This window comes from Sceloporus occidentalis, unplaced genomic scaffold (assembly GCF_023333645.1).
Source record: "Sceloporus occidentalis isolate IW3139 unplaced genomic scaffold, rSceOcc1.0.p SCAF_5, whole genome shotgun sequence".
Lineage (NCBI taxonomy): Eukaryota > Metazoa > Chordata > Lepidosauria > Squamata > Phrynosomatidae > Sceloporus > Sceloporus occidentalis.
In genome coordinates this window covers 89,376,757-89,397,937 of record NW_028316985.1, presented here as the reverse complement: position 1 = coordinate 89,397,937, position 21,181 = coordinate 89,376,757, and the positions used below count along the sequence as shown (strand labels likewise).

Here is a 21,181-nt window from a genome sequence, read left to right as displayed (position 1 = left end):
CTGATGGTGTTTCCATTTATTCCACATTTAATCAGTTTGATAATCAAAATATCATTACCAAGTAGGGTTAACATTGAACCCTGCACGTATAAACACTAACACACATGCACCGTAAGGGCACACAGACATGTCCTAAAGGTGACTTCTATGTTTAAAATTGATGTTGAACTTGAATAATGCCACTTACAGTTAAAAAGGACAACTTTTTCCAGCTGTCTCTTGAATATACAGAAATTAATGTAAGCAAACTTTAAGTCACATGAGAAAATCTGTACTAATTGTATTTTGGCAGGAAATATAATAGTGGTATTTTGTTTGTTTTCTTTTCTTATAGTCTAAGAATATCATTTAAATGGATGGTACGGGCATTCTCTGGTTATCTAGCAACAGATCAGCTTCTGCTTTTGTGGGACAGAATTCTGGGGTATAACTCTTTGGAAATTCTTGCTGGTAATTAGAAATATCATTTGTATATGCTCTTCATGTTATACAGAGAGAGAGAGAGAGAGAGATTCATAATGTAAGCTGTTGTTCATGCTATAGGCTCAGATTCAACATGTCTTAACTCTTAAAATTTTAGGAAAATAGAGAGAGCATGACAAAGATTGGCCATTCTCCAAATTTCTCTCCTACTAACATATCTAATACTTAGCATTCTAAGAGCAGCCTTTTGTAGGAGTCTTTCTTTCTGAAGAAACCAAATGCTGTTGAGATGGGTACGTACTGAGTTGTCACAGCTGCAGAGACACTATTGAGAGAGCTGGGGTGTTATGTCTCGATCGTAGCAAATATTAGAGCCAGTTACTAGCCAGAGATGTATGTGTATGTGAGGACTGATTCATAGGCAGCTGGACTAAAAAGCAAATGAAGTTCAGTTCTCTGGATGTCACGGAGGAGTAATCTACGTCCTGTTGAGTTTTTCCCTTGTGTGAGCTGATGGGATAGGAGTACATAGCTCGGAGTTCTTTACTGTTTACAACTGTTATCTCTGTTCCCTTCATGCCATTTTTAAAATTTCTTACCTTGGCAGCTGGAAGTGTTTATCTTTCATGCTTAAACTGGTATTTAAATACAGAAAATTAGTAATGGATAGCTTTCAAAAGAAAAGAAAAAGATCAGATGAAGAATCTGATAGTACAATTGGCCCACCCCTTACACAGGCTTGCCTTCTGCGGACTTGAGCTCATGTGGAAAGCAAGCCCCAATAAAAAACAATGGGGTGTGCTGCAGGAGCACACCCCATTATAGTTAATGAAATTTGAACATACATTCAATTCCTCTTACATGGGGGGGGGGGGGGTCTGGAACGGATCCCCTGCGTAAGGGGCAAGCCGACTGTATTAGCATGTCTTTGCCTTCCATGAAGAAAAGGAAACAAACTGCAGAAGCTCCAGTGAAGGAAGAAGTTCTACTGACTGCTATCCAGCAGATCACAGGCTAAGAAAATAACCTGATCATCCAATTCAAATGACCACAGTCCAGCAAGCCTCTGAGATGAATGATGAAATAATATTATATCTCATCCAATGAGAGCGAGTTGGAACGGTTAACAGGAATACCTTTGAAACAACTGAAGATGCTAACAAAGAAAGAAACCAAGACAGATCAGACCATGGTAATAGTAGAAAAGGAAAACAAACTTTCATGGGTGAAGCTTAGAAAGCCGAGTTACCTCCTTAGACGGGACCAGGAATTCAGGCCTTATGTGTTGAGGAATCTCTGAACATTGCTTGGGCTGCCATATTGGAAATATACACATTCCAAGGCAGAGGGCGGAGCTGATGCATACAGCATCTCTAAGCAATGAGAAAAATTGAAACTACAGCACAGGTGTGAGAATTGATGGGGAAGCCACATTTAAATAATGAGATGAAACTACCTTCTGTGTTACCTGGAGAACTTTTGATTGTTGGACATGTAAAAAGAATTATAAAAGTAAATTTAAATATGTTCGTTCTCTTGCCACCCTTGCATAATATGTTCATAGTTGAAATGAAATTGTCACAAATTGACTATAACTGGAGTCTTAAAACTGGATGTCTATTTTCCAAACAAAATTATTATTGAATTGAACTTAAGCACGGCTAGACTAAAATACCTTTGACAACTAATTAGAAGGCTTAAAGTCTAAATATTGTGCATTCTTTTTCAGTCCTGGCAGCTGCTGTGTTTGCTTTCCGAGCAGTCAATCTAATGGAGGTGACATCACTGGCTGCAGCTGAAGTAAGGATATGTTTCAGTTGGAGAATATGGAAATAGTTTTTGGCCTGTTGCCCACCACAGTAATTTAAGCATGGTGTGCACATAGTATGCAGTGTGAGGCTGTCTGCTGAAATTCATCTCTTAGGTATATTTAGAGGATGTTATGAAAATACATGGACTAACATTTGAAACATACTTTGTATGTAGAAATTTTTTAAAAAACTGTCATAAACCATATTCTATGTGTGAATTACTTTTTAAAAAATCTGTTTAGGTCTTCCTGATTATTTTAATGAACCCATGTAAAGTCTGTGATGTTGTTCTACAGAGAATTATAAAATGTCTAGCTTAAAAAGTGGTTTATGGAAATATGCTTTCTATCAACTGCTTCCGTAATATATTCTGTAGGATTTCAAGAGATCACATTTAATACAGTGAAAGTATATACATGTTTACTCAGAAGTATGTCCCATAGCATTCATTCACTGAAATGTCCACTACCAATCCTGTGTAGGTTCATGAATTATGTTAATGAATTATGATGGTGTAACTCTGACTCACTCCATCAAAATTCACTTTTATAGTCACTACACCTATCGGTGGTTTGAAATATTCTGTAAAGTGTTCTGATTTCATGAAAGTCATTTGGCATTTTGGAAACACAGAGCACATTTTCCAAATGCAAGTGCTGTCAATATTTTAAAACGTATGTAACTTGCAAATAAAGGTTAATAATTTGAGTCCAACTGGGCTTTTTGGTTTTGAGAAAATAATAATGTAATGGATTACAGATTTATCCCATTAAAGCTTTTCAGAAATAACTAATTAATGTATAGAAATACAGAAAGTTAAAAAGCCGCTTCTTTCAGCATATGCTGAAAGCAGCATATAATGTGCCTGCGTATGACACGGGCGCACTGTACTGTGAAAGTCCCAAAGCAGAACACTGCCCCCACTTCTACGTCATTTCAGCTATGAACCTAGGAAACAATTTTGTGGAATTGGTATGGCTGTATCTTGTAATGCAAGGCCTCATGTGGGTAAGCAGTCTATATTCCTGCATGGACTGCCCTGGTAAAAGTGAGAAAGGTGGCTACCACCTCAGTGTACAGTGCCATCCCAGAAGGCAGCCTAGGTATTTTTCATAGGAATTGTCTATGCACTTTCAGAACACTATATAGTACTGCTTTCTCTCTTTTCTAAAGTACAATAGTAGAGCTCATTGTTTTCAGATATTATGGTTATTTTTATACTGCATTTTCATATCTTTCTGGCATGTGCACTCATGTTTTGATGGCTGTATAGGTTGTACTATTGATACATAGGTACAAATTCTTTGATTTTCTAAATTCTAGAAGCAACTTGGTTGCTTATTTCTCTCCAACATATCTCTTCATCTCCAATAGAGACACAGAAATAGAAATCTTTAATTCATCACAGTAACTTGGATACCTTCTAAAATTTTGGGCTTCTTGTTATGAAATTATCTTGAGAATTCTGATTTTCGGATTGGTAATTTCAACATAGAAAAGTGGATTCTATTTGTTGTGTCACTTTCTAGACCATTTCTGGATAAAGTATCACAAACCCTAGTACAACAGGGTTCCCCCCACTTGGCTTCTGATATGTCCCCTGTATCTATATTCCCATTTCTTTGAATATTAACGTATGAACAGTTATGACATGAGAATCAGGAATGGAAGAACAATGCAGACATCTAGAGGTAGTTTACTGTACAGCAGCTAGAGGCAACCTTTGGAAATGCCCATTTTATCCAGTTTTGTCACCATACTGTAACCTATCTGAGCCTTCTATAACTTACTGGCCTGCCCAGGTAAACATCTCTCTTCAAAGGATAGGATGGCTTGGTGTCAAAGCACCACCACACTTTCATGCCATACTTTCCCAGTTTATTTGCTGTATACTCCTGGACTGGGCATTTATCTTGGAACCCAACAATCTGAATGATAGTGGATACATCTGTCCCTGATATGTACCATATTTGAAGCTGCTCAGCAAATATAGTTGACATGCCCTAAAAAAAAAAAACAGCCAGTTTATCAGTGACTCTACATATTGTTCTTCTATCCCTGTTATCTTCAGATCATCAGTGTTCTGAAGTGGCAGTACAGTAAGTCTGGATACCATAATTCTTCCTGGGCTTGATGTTGCCCATGATAAGCCCACCAGAAGTAGTATTCAAATGTGTACCTACAGCTCAGTGATGCTAAGAGGTTTCTACACTTTGACTTGGGTAAGGGTTCCAGCTCTGAATTTGCACCAAGTCTACTGATTAAAGATACCATGCACAATGGACATCATGCACCTTTGACACCATAAACCAGCACACATTCCAGTGCACACTCACACCTGTATTCTTCGCAGTAGGCCAGTGAATAAGAAAATCAGCAGATGATGCAGCATGAGAGAGAAAGTTGCTTGTAAGGACCACTGCAGCATCCATGTTTCAGGCTCTAGTTGTCTATACAATTGCTGGCCCAAATAATGGCTTTCATTTGGTGATATTTCCTTCAGCAGTGACTGTTTTGTTACTGGTATAGAAAATTATACCATAAGGTCGTCAGTGCAGCTAATGCTAGATCTTCCTGCAAGTCAGTAAATACAGCTATTTTCCTTTTATGTTTATGTCAGTGTCCTTCCTTACTTTTTGGATTCACAAGTTTTTGTCTTGCTTGTTAACAGTTGAAAATAACAGTGACAGTATTTTTAGGCAACAGAAATTATGGCCTGTTACAGACTGCCAAAAGAAAGCTGCTTCGGGTCTCTTTGGAGGTACGCTGTTTAAATGATGCATGCATCCTAAGAATCCGGAAGCTGCACCAAAGCTGCACTCCAGTGCCTAGGAACGGAGTGTGGCTTTGGCGCGACCTCCGGACTCTTAGGACCCATGCATCACTTAAATAGCATACCTCCAATGAGACCCGAAGCAGCTTTATTTTGGCAGTCTGTAACAGGCCACTATTTTGGCTTTTTTGTAGAACAGTTCTGTCAGTTCCTTAGAACATACATTTTCAAGATCTGGGTGTCGGGTTATATGGAATAGTCTTAATCAAAACCTGCAAACAGTGTTGTAGACATGGGACATATTTATTCCCGAAAATACATTGAAATTCCCATGCTCCCAGAATTCTTCATTTAATTTTTTTAAATCCATATTGATGAGAGTTAAAATTACCTATTTATCTTAGAAATACTGCGCAAGACAGGTAGTGTAAGGATTCAAAATGTGCAATTATTTTTAGACGCAAGATGACATGTTAGACTCTCTTCTGCACCCATGATACCACACATATTTGAAGAAGGTCTAAACCCTAAAATAAAAATTCAGTTTACTTGGTGTTAGTTAGTACCCATAGGGCCTCTCTTTTGAGAAATAAGCAGAAATCAAAAGAAAATTCATGCAGATAAAAGCAGGTAAACTAAATTATGTACAGTATTACTAAAATTGATATTCTTAATGAGTTCTGCATTCTTTTTCCTTCTCTGAGAAAAATAGTAACATAATGACTCCCCCTCCCTCATTTTATTCCAGGCTGTACTTGCTGATCTTTCAACTCTGAAAGTTATGCCTCTTCTTCAAATTTTTCTTTTTGCTACTGGCACTTGATCCTTCTCAGAACTGCTGGACTGCATTGCAAGACTTCCATGAGATGCTAATGATAAACTATGCAACACTTTCATTCAACAGAACTCAGCCATCAATGACCACATTTTTGCAAAAAAATAAATCTGCACTTCTCACCTGGAAATCCTGCGTTTCTGTACCATTTCTGCATGCGGATGAACTTTATCCAAACCGCAACATCTGGATATCATACTGTACTAGCAAACAGTTGCCTATTGTATTAAGTAATATCACCCAAATGCATGTATTATCTAGTGCAACAAGAAGGCAAGAATATATCACAGTTCTAGATCTCAGTACTGCTTTTCTGCTGGTATAAAACTGGAGAGCATGTCTTCGGTAATTATAATATGTTATCCAATCATACCATCCATCTTTCATCTTGTAAGTCCTGCAATACTTGAAAAATAGTATTTAACTTTAAAGTATTTGAAAGCCTACTAACCATTCCTATGAAGAGTCATAGCAATACCTCTTTGCAGCCTTTCTGTATCATTTGTTGTGGGAGGAGCGTCTTGTTTTATTGTTCATGGCAGGAGGCTGACTTTTTACAGCATGGAAGACGGGATGATTGAGGCGTACTTTTTTGTATTTGACATGCCTCGGATTAATCGGTTCCGGAGATTTCTGAAACACTACAGAATCTGTGAAACGTATCTATGTTAAAGATGACAGTAGAATGACTAGTAACAATCTCTTGCCATAGTTCCCTGAAAGAAATTCTCTCCCTTTTAGTCTTCAGCTATTTATTTTGATACTTTCTCCTAAATTCATTCTGATTGTGCTTTGAAAACCTTAATATTAAAGACAAATGTGCTTGGGCGTTGCCAATGTGGTGACTTTCACGCGGAAGCGGGGACTTTTCAGAGCTTTTGGTGTGATTTTGGTGCCTGGCTCTATTTCAGTGCATTTTTGGTGACTTTTGCCCATTTCAGCTCCAGCCCTGACTCTGAGAGCAAGGCTGCCTACAGAGAGAGCAACCAACCCTTTGAGTGTCACACACTCACAGTTTTCAGCCAATCAGAGAGAGGACTGGAGAGTGGTCGCTGCCCCCACCCTCAGGAAGCGCGCTCTCTCTCTCTCTCAGCCCCTGGCTCCCTCTTAAGTCTAGCTTTCCTAGACTTAAGCGTACTTCCTCAGATGCATGGGAACTGTAGTTCATTGTGGCACCAGAGCTCTTTCTCACAAAACTACAATTCCCAGCGTTCCCTAGCACTGAGCCAGGGCAGTTAAAGCGGTCTCAAACTGGATTATTTCTGCAGTATGGATTGGACCTTGAGCAATTTTAATAACTAAGGTCCAAAACACACTGCAGAAATAATCCAGTTTGTGACCGCTTTAACTCTCCTGGCTCAGTGCTAGGGAATCCTGGGAATTGTAGTTTGTTGTGGCACCAGAGCTCTTTCTGATAGAGAAGGCTCAATGTCTCACAAAACTACCATTCCCAGGGTTCCCTAGCACTGAGCCAGGGCAGCTAAAGCAGTCTCAAACTGGATTATTTCTGCAGTGTGTCTTGGACCCAACTCAAGCTGCATCTTCACTCCAAACTCCAGACACAATCCAGTTTCATACTGTTTTAACTGCCATGGCCCAGTGCTATGAAATCCTGGGAATTGTAGTTTGTTGTCACACCAGAGTTTGCTGAGAGAGAAGGTTAAATGTCTCCGAAAACTAGAATTCCCAGGATTCCCTAGCACTGAGCCATGGCAATTAAAAGGGTGTCAAACTGGATTTATTTCTGCAGTGCGGTTGCAGCCGAACCAGTTTCTATTTGGCACAAAGCTTCCTGGACCCCCTTCATGTCAAAATAAACCTCTTAAAAGTATTAGAAGGACTGAAAGATTCTTTGGTTGGTTTTAATGGTAATTTTGAGAGTTGAAAAGTTCCAATTATTTTTATTCAATTAAGGCTACGTTTTATTGCCATATTAACATTACGGGGACTTTTCGGGGATTTTGACTGAATATTTGGTGAGATATGGGGGGATTTGGTGAGTTTAGGGCCAAATGTTTGGGGAATTATCTTCGAGGCTTGTTGGCAACACTGTAAATGGGCACAGCTTTCTCCAGAATCCATCAAAGCCTGTTTGTACGTGAGCCAAAGCAGTTGCTTGTGAATGACGTCAGTAGTTCTCTCTCTCCTAATTCCCACCTCCTCTTTAGGAGCTGAATATTATGATCTTGCCTTTGCCAGTTTCCCATCCCCTGCTGGTCAAGGAACTTGTGTATCAATTCACGGAGTTCGTGTTCCTGTGTGACTTGAATTGTGCTGCTATTTGGACAGATGATCTTTGACTGATGATGAGTTGTTTCTACCTTTTCTCCAGGGATTCCAGTAAGCCTTCTTAAAAGCCTAATTGATTACCAGATAATTCTAATTTAACCACATACAGCTATCAGCCAAGATTGGATGTCATGACATGCCTCACGTTAAAGCTGTATCACCGATGTACCATGATACTGTCGGCCAATTTGTACCCTTAGGTCCATTTAGTACTTGCCGCTCCCAGTGGTTTAAAGTTGGAACTTGTCATCCTTTTTAATTCAAAGGAAACTGCTCCATTCTGTTCTGTCATATTCAGTATTTAAACCTATATAGACTTCTACAGGTATTTAATTACAGCTTTTTAGCTGATCCACAAAATATTTCAGTAGCACACACAGTATTTCAAGCGGGGCGTTCACCAGCAACTGATGGTGCTGAAAATGTATTACTTCTAAAAATTAAGTTTCATTCCTTGGCCCAAACATTGGTTGTGCTGCTTCATTTGCCCTGACTTTTGGAGCTTAATTTTGCCTTCTGTTAACTAAAATAAAAGTCTTTTCCCCCCAAAAAATGTATCTGCTAATTGAAAAAATGGTTGTCATATCTTGCAATGCTTGCAAATATCTGTAATGAATTTCCTACTTTTATGGCTTACTTGTGAGCAGAAAAACTTTTCTTTCTCTCTGTCTCCAATTCTGTATTCAGGTAGGCTTTAGATCACCTGAATGTATAAATCAGTTCTACAGTATTGCAGCTTCTTCGGATCATTAGGTGGTAATAAGAGGTACTACTGCGTTGATATCCAGTGACTTTCCCAGTGGTTTCATGTAGACACTGAAAATCCAGAGTCCAAATGACTGCAACACTATGCCCAAATGATCCACAGGGATAGTTCAGTGGATATCAAGAGAACAGCCATTTCTTCAGTGCAAATTGACTCCAACAACCTTCAAGTTTATATTTATCTTCAGACCAGATCCAAACTGGATCCAAAGAACTGCATCATTCAACATTAGCTGGAAATGAACCATCAAATGCTCTAATACTTTCCCCAAGAATTTGCAGTAATAAATTTACACATTTATAATGCATTTATTTAAAATGACTCTATACTGATACAACACAAATGTTTCTGGGGCAGTGTAAAAAAACAATGCCCCACTTTGGATATCTTTTCTTTCTATTTTAATTTTTCTTAAGTTTTATTGTATCCTAAAATAAACATCAAGAACAACAACAGTAAATGGAAAAACTTTACCTATTAACTGGTACTTGAGAAAACAAATACTTTGAAAGTTAAACATCATAGTCCATATTCACACCTATAAACATAAATAAACTCACAGGTTTAGTTGGAAAGAATGTGATGCCCTGACACCAGGAGAGCTTTTGCAGCTCAGAATAACTTAACACTTTTGATACTAATGAGAATGGGAAAAATGACCTGGAGATAATGAACTAGATGAAGTATATAAAAATATTTTCAGGTATGTTTAATATACAGAAATCCACCCATCCAGTGTATCTTCCAATTACTTTAATTACTTCTGCAAATAATTTACTATGAACTTTTGATGTCAAGGAAAGGCTGCCTGTTCATATATACTCTGAAGGCCAGTGTCCAGAAAGTTTATAAAACCATCCAAATGTACCAAGCCTAAAAGATTATGGATGATAGGTCTGATCTACCAGCAGCTGCAGTTTGTTGTGCCCATGTGTTATTGTGAAGCTGCTTGTGTCTAAGTAATGTACAGTACTTCCATGGCTATGGGTAATCTCTAGAAATGGTGGGAAAGTTGAAATTGTAGACTTGGAAGGTCCAAAGGGCTAGGAGTGGCAGTAGGCCACTGTGGTGTAGTGGTTTGAGTGTTAGACTACACATTTGGAGATCAGGGTTTGATTCTTGGCTCAGCCATGGAAACCCACTGGGTGACCTTAGGTGAGTTGCACAGACTCCATTGCTTCTTCTGACACAGGCGCACTGTATTAGATACAATGGGCCCTTGTTATCCACTAGGGTTTGGTTCCAGCACCCCCCACGGATAACAAAATCTGTGGATGCTCAAGTCCCATTATATATAATGGAAAAGGAAAATGGTGTTTCTAATATAAAATAGAAAATCAAGGTTTGCTATTTGGAATTTATACTTTTTTTTTAATATTTACAAGCCGTGGATGCATGAATCCGTGGATTAAAAAATCCGTGGATAAGGAGGGCCGACTGTATTAGCAGTTATTAAAGGTCATGAGTCTTGGACTGAGAAAAAACGGGATATAAATCTGATGACAACAATGATGACAGTGGTGAAGATATTTGTAAATGAAAGGAGCCCTGGTGGCGCAGTGGTTAAATGCCTGTACTGCAGCCATTCACTCAAAACCACAAGGTTGCGAGTTCAAGACCAGCAAAAGGGCCCAAGCTCGACTCAGGCTTGCATCCTTCCGAGGTCGCTAAAATGAGTACCCAGACTGTTGGGGGCAAATTAGCTTACTTGCTAATTAGCTTACTTGCTGTTCACCGCTATGATCTTTGGAATAGCGGTATATAAATAAAACAAATTATTAATTAAATTAATTAAATTAAAACATACACATTGAACAGTTGTTGAACTCATTGTTGAACTCAGATATCGCTTTACAATAACGCTGTTAAGCTGCTAACTTGGGTAACGATTCATGGTTATTCTAAGGAGAATGGGAAAACATTCATTTCTCCTCCTTTGTCTCCATGGCTAGGTTATGCCAGGAAGAAACATAGTGGGATAAACTGCCATACTCCTCAAACGTGTGGAAAATTGATTACAATTCTGCTTGTACCTTGGAGTGGAACAGCAATGATACTCAAACAGTATTTCAGTATTTGTCCATATACATTATGACTGAGATCCTACAGGATGTAGGCAGAGTGTTGCATGCTGCTGCTGCTCCTAGCCCTTTGTCCAAAACCAACTTCCCTGCCGTTTTCAAATCCCAGGAACTGCTGCTGCTTCCCAATGGGGAGAGCTGGAAGGCCATCCAGATATTGACAAATTGTTTTGGGTTGGCTTGGTTTGCACTCTCCTGTCTTCCCCCTTGGAGCTACAATTACCTTTTTCCTTTCCTCCCTCCCCAGTGGTGGTAATCATCATCATCACCATCATCATCCCCTCCTGGGAGTTTGACTGCTGTGAAGTCCATGGGTTTCAGTGTGAGGTCCATGGGTTTCAATGTTGTGCAAAGGACTACAAAATAGCTCCTTGCACGCTTGCACTTCTTCCAAAGAAAAGACATACATGCACATGTGTCACCTGTTTGTACACCTGTGTGACTTGCAGGATTCTTCCCTATAAACAGTCTTCAGTTCTTTCACAGATGTAGAGTGAATTTAAAAAGCCATATTGCTTCTCCCATCCTACTGAAGTGGGAAACACTGCTAGCCTTGCATTTATTTGCCCCACAGCAACAGTGTCAGATTATTCCTTTCTGAAATTTACTCCTTCCTTTTTTTTTCTTTTGCAAATAACATGATTAATCTCCCCAAGTATGCCACATTACTTTACTGTTCATAACTCATTCAGTGTGTGATGTGTGTCTGTTGGATATCAGAGGGGGTTCACATGAAACACCGAGTTCCTCCTATGTTGATGTTTCCATGTTCCCTTGATATGCCCAGGAACTGCCAACGCAAGTGCCAGCCAAGATCCCTCCTCTCATCCTCCCACCTTAAAAGGAAGAGTCTAACTTTCTGCTTAATTTCCTAGAAGGAGAACAAGACTACTTTTTTCCTCTCCAAACAACTCTCTCAAAGTCACTGTGACAGCCGGCTAGAACGCTGCAAAGATGAATTGGAAGCAAGTGCTTTTTCTTGCCTATCTCATGACTCTTGTCCTCCTGATTGGTATGTATGATTTGTAAAAACAACTAAGAGGAAAAGCTGGATTTCAGCAAAGAAAAATCTGAAGTGCCCACTACTGATACAGAGCAGTGGATGGCAGCATTTGTCATTTTAACAGGATGTACCTGTGTCTGATCAAATTGCAATTGTTAAAGATTTCTTAGCATCCAGATATATCAGGACTACTGTTTATTAGACTGGATCATAGTGTCTTTCCTGTTGAGGCAGGAGGGATGTAGCGCATTGTCACCTGTGGTCAAACAGAACGTAATGCTGGTGGAGCAGAGTTTGAACACTTCTTTGTGATTTCCTCCAAGCTCCTAATATAACTCTTTAACTGAATTAAAATTTGGACTTGTATTTCTGTCTTGCCTAGTCCTTGAGGGAAGCAGCAGCATGTCTGTAGGCTCAAAGACCATGGCTGTGGGTTCCAAGAAGGCATCAAGTGGAGAATCAAGCAAGGAAAGTAAGTGGGATGATGGATCAATTGATTTTAGAAGTGAGGAGGGAGGGGAATAAAACAATACAAATTATATTTTAAAATGTTTAATGTGAATACCTCTTCCCCTCACCCCAGTTTCCCACCAGTGTCAGATCTACATCTTTGTCTGCTTCCAGGTCTGGAAAAGAGAGTCTTCATGAAAGAATCAGATGCCTCTAACTTTTTCAAGAAGCGAGGCAAAAGGTCTACAAAATCTAGAGATGAGCTCAATGGTGAGACTGTTTGGAGATTGTTTATGTGAAGGCCTGATTTATTGAATACTCCTTTCATCTCTTGTTTTTGGAGACATTCCTTAGTTGTCTGCCACACTCTGCAAGGACATATGAACTGATCAGCTATTCTGAGTAATTTGAGATTTCAAACAGACTCTTCACTTTTCGCATTTGACATTAGGACATACATTGATTGCAACCTATTTCTACAGAGGAGCAAGCACTGTTTATTTGAACAGAAATTAATAGTCAATTTTAGCTATTATTGTGAAACACAGGTGCAAGGATAGGAAAAACACAAATGAAAAACTGTAGAAATCAGAACAGGTAGGAATGTCAAACAACAAAAAATGATGTTTGTTTAAAGTATCTAAAGAATTATTAGGTGGTAGAATATTCATTTAATTTCTCAAAATGCGTGTTTATTGACGGCTAAATTCAACTAGCCAAGATATTGATCTGAAAATTAAATTAGAATCATCTGCCAAATAAATATGTTCTAAAGTAGGAAGATATGTCTTAATGGCCTGAACTGCTTAAATAGTGGTTTAGGGAATGATTACGAAGCTGTTGTGGGAGGCACAGGACACCATGGTGAAATTAACATACCTCCTAGCAATATAGAGACTACCAACTCATTTTGAGGGTTTACAGGCTCTAAACTGAATAACCATTGGTAGAACAACTGGCAACAGCATTCAGAGAAAAACACACCTAATTTAATTTAAGAACAACCGAAAAACTGTCTTTTTATTTCTCTGGTGGATAAGACGAGGAGGCAGTTTACAAGCCCAGTTATTTTTTTAAAGCATAATTTCTGAGCAAACAGGTTTTATGCACCTCTGTTTAGGGCACATGATGCAGAGCATAACAAAGATAGCTGAAACTAAAAAGATGAGAAAGACATGGTTCAAAACTGTAATGGAGATCAGCAATCGCCAGCCACAGGATCAAAGAGGTTTGCATGGCACATGCAAGCATGGCACATGCAATCGGTTTAATACTTCATATCATGGGATGGTGAAAAAAAGGAACTACAAGGATCATCATTCTTATGGTTTGCTTTGTGTGTGTGTGTTTATGCCCATGCACATATCTCTCATCTGCTCTTTGGGGTCCCAGAAACAAATATACTGTAAAAGAAATGTTGGTTCCTTAGGTTTGATCAACTCTCATCTAATAGTAAATAGGTTCAGTTATGGTAATCATGACCTCAGGGCCATCTGGCTGAGGAACATTCTTTCTTTAGAACCCCACTTGGTGCCAATATTGGTCTCTTTCCAATGCCAAGTAAAAACAAGGCATTTTATTAAAGCCTGGGAGACCCACCTGATTTCATTTGGATTTGCAGGTGGGCATGGTTTTAAATTGTCTTAAGCTATGTTGTTTTAACTTGCTAAATTATTTAATATTCTTTTAGTATGTTTACATTATTCTCACTGTCTTGTATTGTTTTAAACTGACTTTATTATATACTGCTCAGGGTACATCTACACTGTAGAAATAATGCAGCTTGACACTACTTAGAATGTCATTGCTCCATTCTGTAGAATGTAGTTTTGAGAAGCACCAGCACTCTTTGGCAGACAAGGCTTGTAAAATTACAAATCCCAAGAGCTACCACACTAATAGTGGTGCCAAATTGCATTATGTCTACAATATAGATGCAGCCCCAGTGAGTGTTGGATATAGGACAGGACATCAATATTTTAATTTTACACATACTTACATGCACACATACTGTTGACTTGTTAAAATACATATTCTCTAGAGAGTTCTGAAGACGTTGCTACCTCCAGGCAAAATATTATCAGGCTATGGATAGAAATACCATTGGCAAATGTATTTTTTATGATGCTCTAGCCAAGTGTAGAATAAAAGAGTGCTTCTGTGTTAATTGTCAGCACAGAGGTGGCAGTGCTTGGCAGTTGTGAGCTCTAACCTAATGGTTCTGAAGCTTAACTTTGGTATGCTTTGGATGCCAATCATAGAACCATAGAACCATAGCAAACAAAACTCATTTTTGCTGTTTGCCATTTCTGCCCACATGAGCCATCTATTCTGCCTTTATTCACCTAGTTTTATATGTCATTTTTTTTGTGGTTGTCCTTAAAAGATCTGTTGTCAGCTTCTGCAGTGATGAAAGACATGGTGGATAACCTCAAGTGCAAGTATTCCAAAGTGGAAAAATAATCAGCTCCTGGAAGACCATCCAGTTTTCACTCTTTGCCTTTCTCTCTTTTTAAAAAAAGCTTCATGTGGTGAAGTGTCCAATGATATCTTTCTTCCATTTTTTCCTAACCCCTTTCCATATCCATAAAAGTAATTTCCTTATACAGCGGTTGTTGAATTCTTTACAGCTCAGGTCACTTGTGATAGTGGAAGAGCGTGAGACAAGCCATGCTACTCACTACACAGGAAACAAATTTGAATTTTGTGAGTCTTCTGATTCTAAAGGAACATTATTATCCCTGCAATAACTTTTGTTTTTGCATGTTTTATTAGTTGGATTAAGTTTAAAATAGCTGGGATTATTCCAGTAATTGGAAGGTAATGGCTAATTACATTTTCTGCTTTGATAAAAGCACTTTGTAACTTGCCCACAGCATGTGTGCCGGAGGTTCTTTATTCCTGGTAAAGCTACAAGAAGTGCTACTTAAAGGCTTATAAAAAAGTAAAGGGAGGTGATCAAAGATGGACTTTCTAGTAAATATGTGCAATAATAAATTAATATTAATCCTCATCATCCTTTGCTTTCCCTAAAGGGCAGCTGCCTAACTCTATTTTCATATTTTTATGCAGCGGAGACTCGCCAGATGCTGGCAGCAGATGAACAGAGGAGGGAGTACTATGAGGAGCAGAGGAATGAGTTCGAGAACTTTGTTGAGGAAGAGCGTGATGGTAAGAGCACAGTAAAGACAGGGAGCCTTACTTAAAAGAGTCTGCTCATAGCAAAGCAGTTGCTCAACATAGTTACTTGCTGTAGGAATGCTTGTGCAGCTGGCATCCTGTTAGGATTGGATGATCTCAGGGCCTAGCTTTTTCTTCTATGGTCCTCTGGGTAAGGAAAGAGGAATCTCAGGGTGAGAGTGCTGTCTTGAAAAAGTGTCCTTATACAGTTGGCCCTCTATATCCACAGATTTTTTGTTTCAAGCATCCATGGCTTGAAAACATTAAAAAAAAAAGATAAATCTTGCTTTTTGCCATTTTATATAAGGGACATCATTTTACTACCCATTGTATTTGATGGGACTTGAGGACTTGCAGATTTTGGTATTCATGGAGGGTCCTGGAACCAAATCCAGCAGAGACCAAAGGCTGTACATGACTACTTCAGTTAATGTATTCGAAGGCATTATTTCTTTAACAGTATATCTGGTATCAGAGGAAGAAATAACATGGACTGAATAGGGATAGCTTCCTATATCACAAAAAGGAAGAAAGTTCAGCAGGTTTCAGCAAACATTTTATTCAAAATTAACAATATACATGGGTGGAATGAAACAAATGGAGCCCATTCACATTGTTCAGTTAAGGCACTATTATTTCATTTTAAGTGCCATGGTTCAATACTAAGGAATCCTGGGATTCTGTGTGTATGTGCCTTCAAGTCGCCTGTCGACTTATGGTGACCCCATGAATTTGATAGGGATTTCTTAGGCAAAAAAATACTGAGATGGTTTTGGCAGTTCCTTCCTCTGATATGTAGCCTATAGCACCTGGTAAATCATTGGTGATCACCTGTCCAAGTACTAACCAGGGCTGATCTTGCTCAGCTTCCAAGATCAGATAGAATCTGGTGCCTTTGGAGTATTCAGGTGAGTTTAAGGGTGGCATTTAGAAATCTTGGCCAGAGGGCTTCTCTAGCGCCTCACCAAACCACAGGATTCCATGGGGTTGAACCATGGCAGTTAAAGTGCAATAATAGTGCTATAACTGTGTGCTGTGAATTGGATCCAGGTCAGATATGTCTTACATAAGTAGCCAAAACATTTTGAACCTTCTAGAAACTATTTAAAGTGGAATGACAGAACTATAATTGCATAGTGTGAAAGGCCCTCAGGAATTCCTTTGCACAACTTTTACCTCCCAATTGAGAGAGCCATCAGCAAAAACCTTTTTCTGGCAGTGTGGTTTGGGGAGGAGAGACATTGCTTCTGTGGGTCAGTCAAAGCTCAAAGGTTAGAAGTTCTCCTCCTCTGGAACACAGAAAGCAGCAAGACCAACAAAAAGGGGTTTCTATGTTTCCATACATCTCAGATTGCTGTGGGCATGTTTTTAATATCTGTAAACTCCAAAGAACGTCAAAGGACAGATGTCGATACCCCAATGATCTTAATGGCACAAGAGAGAAGAGGAATGCCATTAAATCTCTTGTGTAAATGCCTTGTGGGTGTTGTTTTAGCCTCAAATGGGTTGGGATGATAGAAAGACTCTTGTGGAAGGAAAGTAGTGCTGAGAAAGGAATCTTTCATTCGCTTTCAGGACATGGTTGCAAGCATCTCAGTTTCATGAGATTGTATCTGTATTTTTGGGACAATGCTTCTTAAAATGTCTGTCACTTAATACTGCTACGACACACACAACAAGCTCCTTTTTGTCTAAGGTTACCAATTGTTCTTGTTTAGTTAGAACAGTTCAAAAGTATACAACTGTGCCTAGAATTTTAAATAGACCTTTGAAAGCATTTTGAGGAGAGGGAGAGGGGGAGAGAGACATATAATGAACTCTTTAGAAACATCCACTAAATATGGAAATGACTTTTCTAAAAGAGAGCCACCTGAGTTTTGGGTCCCAGGGGGCCTCTGCACATAGGCACTGGTTATGCAACGTCTGGTAGCCATTTCGGCAACTTGGAATTTGTGATAGCTCTGATGCAGCTTCATATTCCGTAACAAAACCTGCAAACGTTTCAAACTGATTGACATTTGGATGGCATTTTCTGTCACTGTCATCTGACCGTAGTGTCCAAGAGAGCATAACAAAATGCTTCACATGCCTTCCAAAAAGCAGCATGGCATGTTTCTCAGCACTCCCAGTCTGATTGGAGCTCACTCTGGTCATACCTAAGGTTACCACCGTTTTCCAGCATAAACAACTAAATAGCTCACAGTTAGTGAGAAGGCATGGAAGCGTCACTTTTGTGCTTTTTAACACCCTCCTCATTAGGCCTGCCATCAGCTTCTGTTAGGCCCAATACATATTTAAAAGTTATCAGGCAGTAAGTAATTCAAGGGCTGCAGCCTACCTATTGCTGCATCTCCATGAAAAATATAATAATAATAATAATAATAATAATAATAATAATAATAATAATAATTATACCCCGCCTCTCCATTAAGATAGAGGCAGCTAACAATATTAAAATACAATAAAATACATTGTAACCATAACTAATAAATCACAATTGTAAACAATAACAATAAACAATACCATCAAAACTGTTAAAACAGACAAGGCAGGGTAGTCAATGGGGGCGACTGAGATCCTAATCTGGGAAGGCCTGTCAGAAGACATCCAACTTGACTGCCTTTTTAAAGCTGTCAAGATTGGTTATATGACAGGTCTCCTCTGGCAAGCCATTCCATAACCTGGGAGCGGCATATACTTCAGTTGCATGTCAAACACCTGTATATTTAAAAGGATAACAACTCTTAAAAAAATAATAACATGACAGTGGTTTGCCTTCTGGTAGTCCAGATGATCCAATTGGTCCTCTTAGCAGGGATTTTGCAGGGACAACATGGGTATTATAAAACCACCAATACAAGTGAGAAGCACAGATCTACTCTAAAAGTAATTTAGAACAAGACACAATTGCAACTTACCCCATTGTGGGGGACCCAGAACAGGTCTGGCTACATCCAAGCGGGATAAGAAAATCCCCAGTTCTACTCACAGCCCAGTATTTGCCTTGGAAATTTACATTACATTCAGAAGTATTATACAATGCAAGATGTTGGGGCTACTCTTTTGAGAAAGTCAGGTTCAGAACTTTTAGGTATAAGGAACAAGGCAGGTTTGTGAGTAGTTCTTGGTATTAAAGATTATAAAACGAAATCTACTATTCAGATATGCCCAAAGACTGCTGGTAAGACCTGGGCACTGATTTTACATGGAATAACTCTTACTTTCAGGGAGGGGGGAAATCAGTGTAAATTTATGTTTTATTTACTCCTCTTGGTCAGAAATGAAAGTACTTCTTCCTATACATATTTTTTCCTACCAGAAAATTAAACTGTTTTTACCAGCATGACCACATTATTTCCTACCACATCCACATTGGGCAGGGAACTGGGCATGAATGTGGGATGACATGTGTGGTCTAATTTTGTTCTCAGGAACTCCCAGCACTCTCCAATATGTCTGGTATGAAGCAGAGTGAGAGAGATCCAGGTATTTTCTGTGTAATGGTGGACAGTCCTAACATGTGTATGCTTTATTACATATGGGAATTGAATAGACTTTGGAAAGAGATGGATCAGCTTAACCACCAATGATGGATTTTTATGGTCTGAACTGCATCCAATGCACTGTAAGATAAACTTAGGTTGTAACCTAAGAAAATAAGGGGACGGAGGGAAGGAATGAAAATAGAAACTGCCAGCATGGTAGTAAATCAGGGCCTTAATCCTAAGCACATTTACTGATTCACTGAACTCAGTGGGGCTTACTGTTTATGTTTGTGACCATAAAACCAACAGTAAAGGAATAGTGTAAATTTGGTATTTAGAAACAAAACTTGTAAAAGCACTCTTCTTTTTACAGAGCAGGATGAAAGAAGCCGAGAACAGATTGAGCAATGGCGTGAATACCACTATGATGGCCTCTATCCACCATATCAATACAATCGGCACATTGTCTAGAACAAATGTGGAGAACTGCGCCAAAGAATAAAAATGGAAGTATCTGCTGAGGGCACTATTGGCAGGACTAACAGCAAAGCACTATTTGAGCCTATAATAGATCTTCTGTAATGAATCTACTTCATCAACATATCTCATATCATCGAATTCACTGATAGGTACTGCTTTGCTTTGCATTATGAAGCACTAGAATGTAGAAGCCTTCAGACGTTGATGCACAGGGCAAATTAATGCAGATTTTTCAGATTTGTATATGTATATACAATGTATATGAGCAACTCTGTTTAGAGCAAGTGCGCAATCATTATTTTAAAACAATCACTATACTGTATATTGAGGGAGTCACTGAAAACAAAGCCAGCTTGTGCTGTAACTAGAGTATTTTAAATGATTTTAGAATGCAGAGCAAAAGTTAATGTTTTAGCATTTTTGCATCTGATGAAGTGGGAGTCAGTTCATGACAGTTTATGCCAAATAAAATGTGCTGGTCTTCTAAGGTGCCACAAGACTTTTTGTCATCGGAATATACATTATTAAAAATATTTTAGCTACTTCAATTGCTTTCCTTTGTTACTCTACATGCATTGTTGTTGTTGTGTGCCTTCAAATCACTTCTGACTTAAGGGGACCGTAAAGCCACCATACCGTGTTTTTTTCTGGGACTGAGAGTGTATGACTCTCCAAGGTCCCCTGGTGGGTTTCCACGGCCAAGTAGCAACTTGAACCCTGATTTCCAGAGTTATAATCCAGTGCTCAAACCACTAGGCAATACTAAAATAATTACTAATAAGATCAAAATGAAAATAAATTTAATAGGTCAAACAATCTTTACTTTTGCACCCGAAATACTGTTGGCAAATAAAGTTAGACATTTTGAAGTGTCTAAAATGACATATCACTTTTCCCAGGCACACCTCTAAGAGGAAACACACCATTGGGTTCAACCCTCATGTAGAAAGTCAGTACATCAGAGAGGATACTAGTCTGAGAACTGCTGGCTGTTTTTCCATCTGCAGGGGATTTCTTCATACAGTAATACAGGCCAAATATAAATCCCTGCCTCCAGCCTGAAAAAGGACTATGTCTGAATTAGATTAAAGTGCAAGACCTGAAATCTAACTTCATTTAGTCCTTTTGAGTATGTTGCTGGCAAAATTAGCACTACGTTAATACATATGATCTTCCAGAACAGAAAATGTGTGGAAATCTATTTCTCGGTATACACAGAGCATGGTCCCTGTCATCCAGCATCCTGTCTTTTCATGCAGCAGCAGCTAAATATCCTAAAACAAGACTAACTCATAAATGTAGCTGTGTCTTTGAAGATTTCTCTGGGAATTCCCCATGCATACAGTCCTCATTTAAAGAAAAATGAGTGCAGATTTTTTCAGGGTAATGAATTCTGAGGTTATGGCAACCCCTGTGGTTATCTGGCAATTGCAGAGGACACCGATACCTGCCTTAATTAATTAATTAATTAATTTAATTTTTATCCAGCCTTTGTCCCAAGTTGGGACCCAAGGTGGCTCACAACATATATATAAGCCATTGAACTTGCACATCACTCTCTTTGTTGGAAATGCACACTGCCATCCTGCTCGCCTTTGCTCATGG

General features: G+C 38.9%; 2 protein-coding genes across 7 annotated transcripts in view; both read left to right on the top strand.

Annotated features, from left to right (window-relative positions):
* Positions 1-8,678, top strand: part of LOC149312469 (TBC1 domain family member 19) — an 82,057-nt gene extending 73,379 nt beyond the window's left edge. For 3 of the 6 annotated variants that reach the window (XM_089524699.1, XM_089524700.1, XM_089524696.1), the window contains 4 exons: positions 213-239; positions 335-450; positions 2,153-2,223; positions 5,756-7,088. In XM_089524699.1, the coding sequence (XP_089380825.1) occupies positions 213-239; positions 335-450; positions 2,153-2,223; positions 5,756-5,830 (289 nt within the window). In that variant the 3' untranslated portion in view covers positions 5,831-7,088. Of the gene's footprint in view, positions 1-212; positions 240-334; positions 451-2,152; positions 2,224-5,755; positions 7,089-8,010 lie in introns of those variants that run through there. The other 3 variants (XR_016281260.1, XR_016281259.1, XM_089524698.1) reach the window with 3 other exon arrangements.
* Positions 8,679-11,932: 3,254 nt separating this feature from the next.
* Positions 11,933-20,082, top strand: LOC149312468 (putative cartilage matrix-associated protein). Its single transcript, XM_089524695.1, has 5 exons — positions 11,933-11,990; positions 12,364-12,453; positions 12,606-12,701; positions 15,504-15,602; positions 19,470-20,082. The coding sequence occupies exons 1-5, from the start codon at positions 11,933-11,935 to the stop codon at positions 19,565-19,567; spliced, it is 441 nt and encodes a 146-aa protein (XP_089380821.1). The 3' UTR covers positions 19,568-20,082.
* Positions 20,083-21,181: the final 1,099 nt, after the last annotated feature.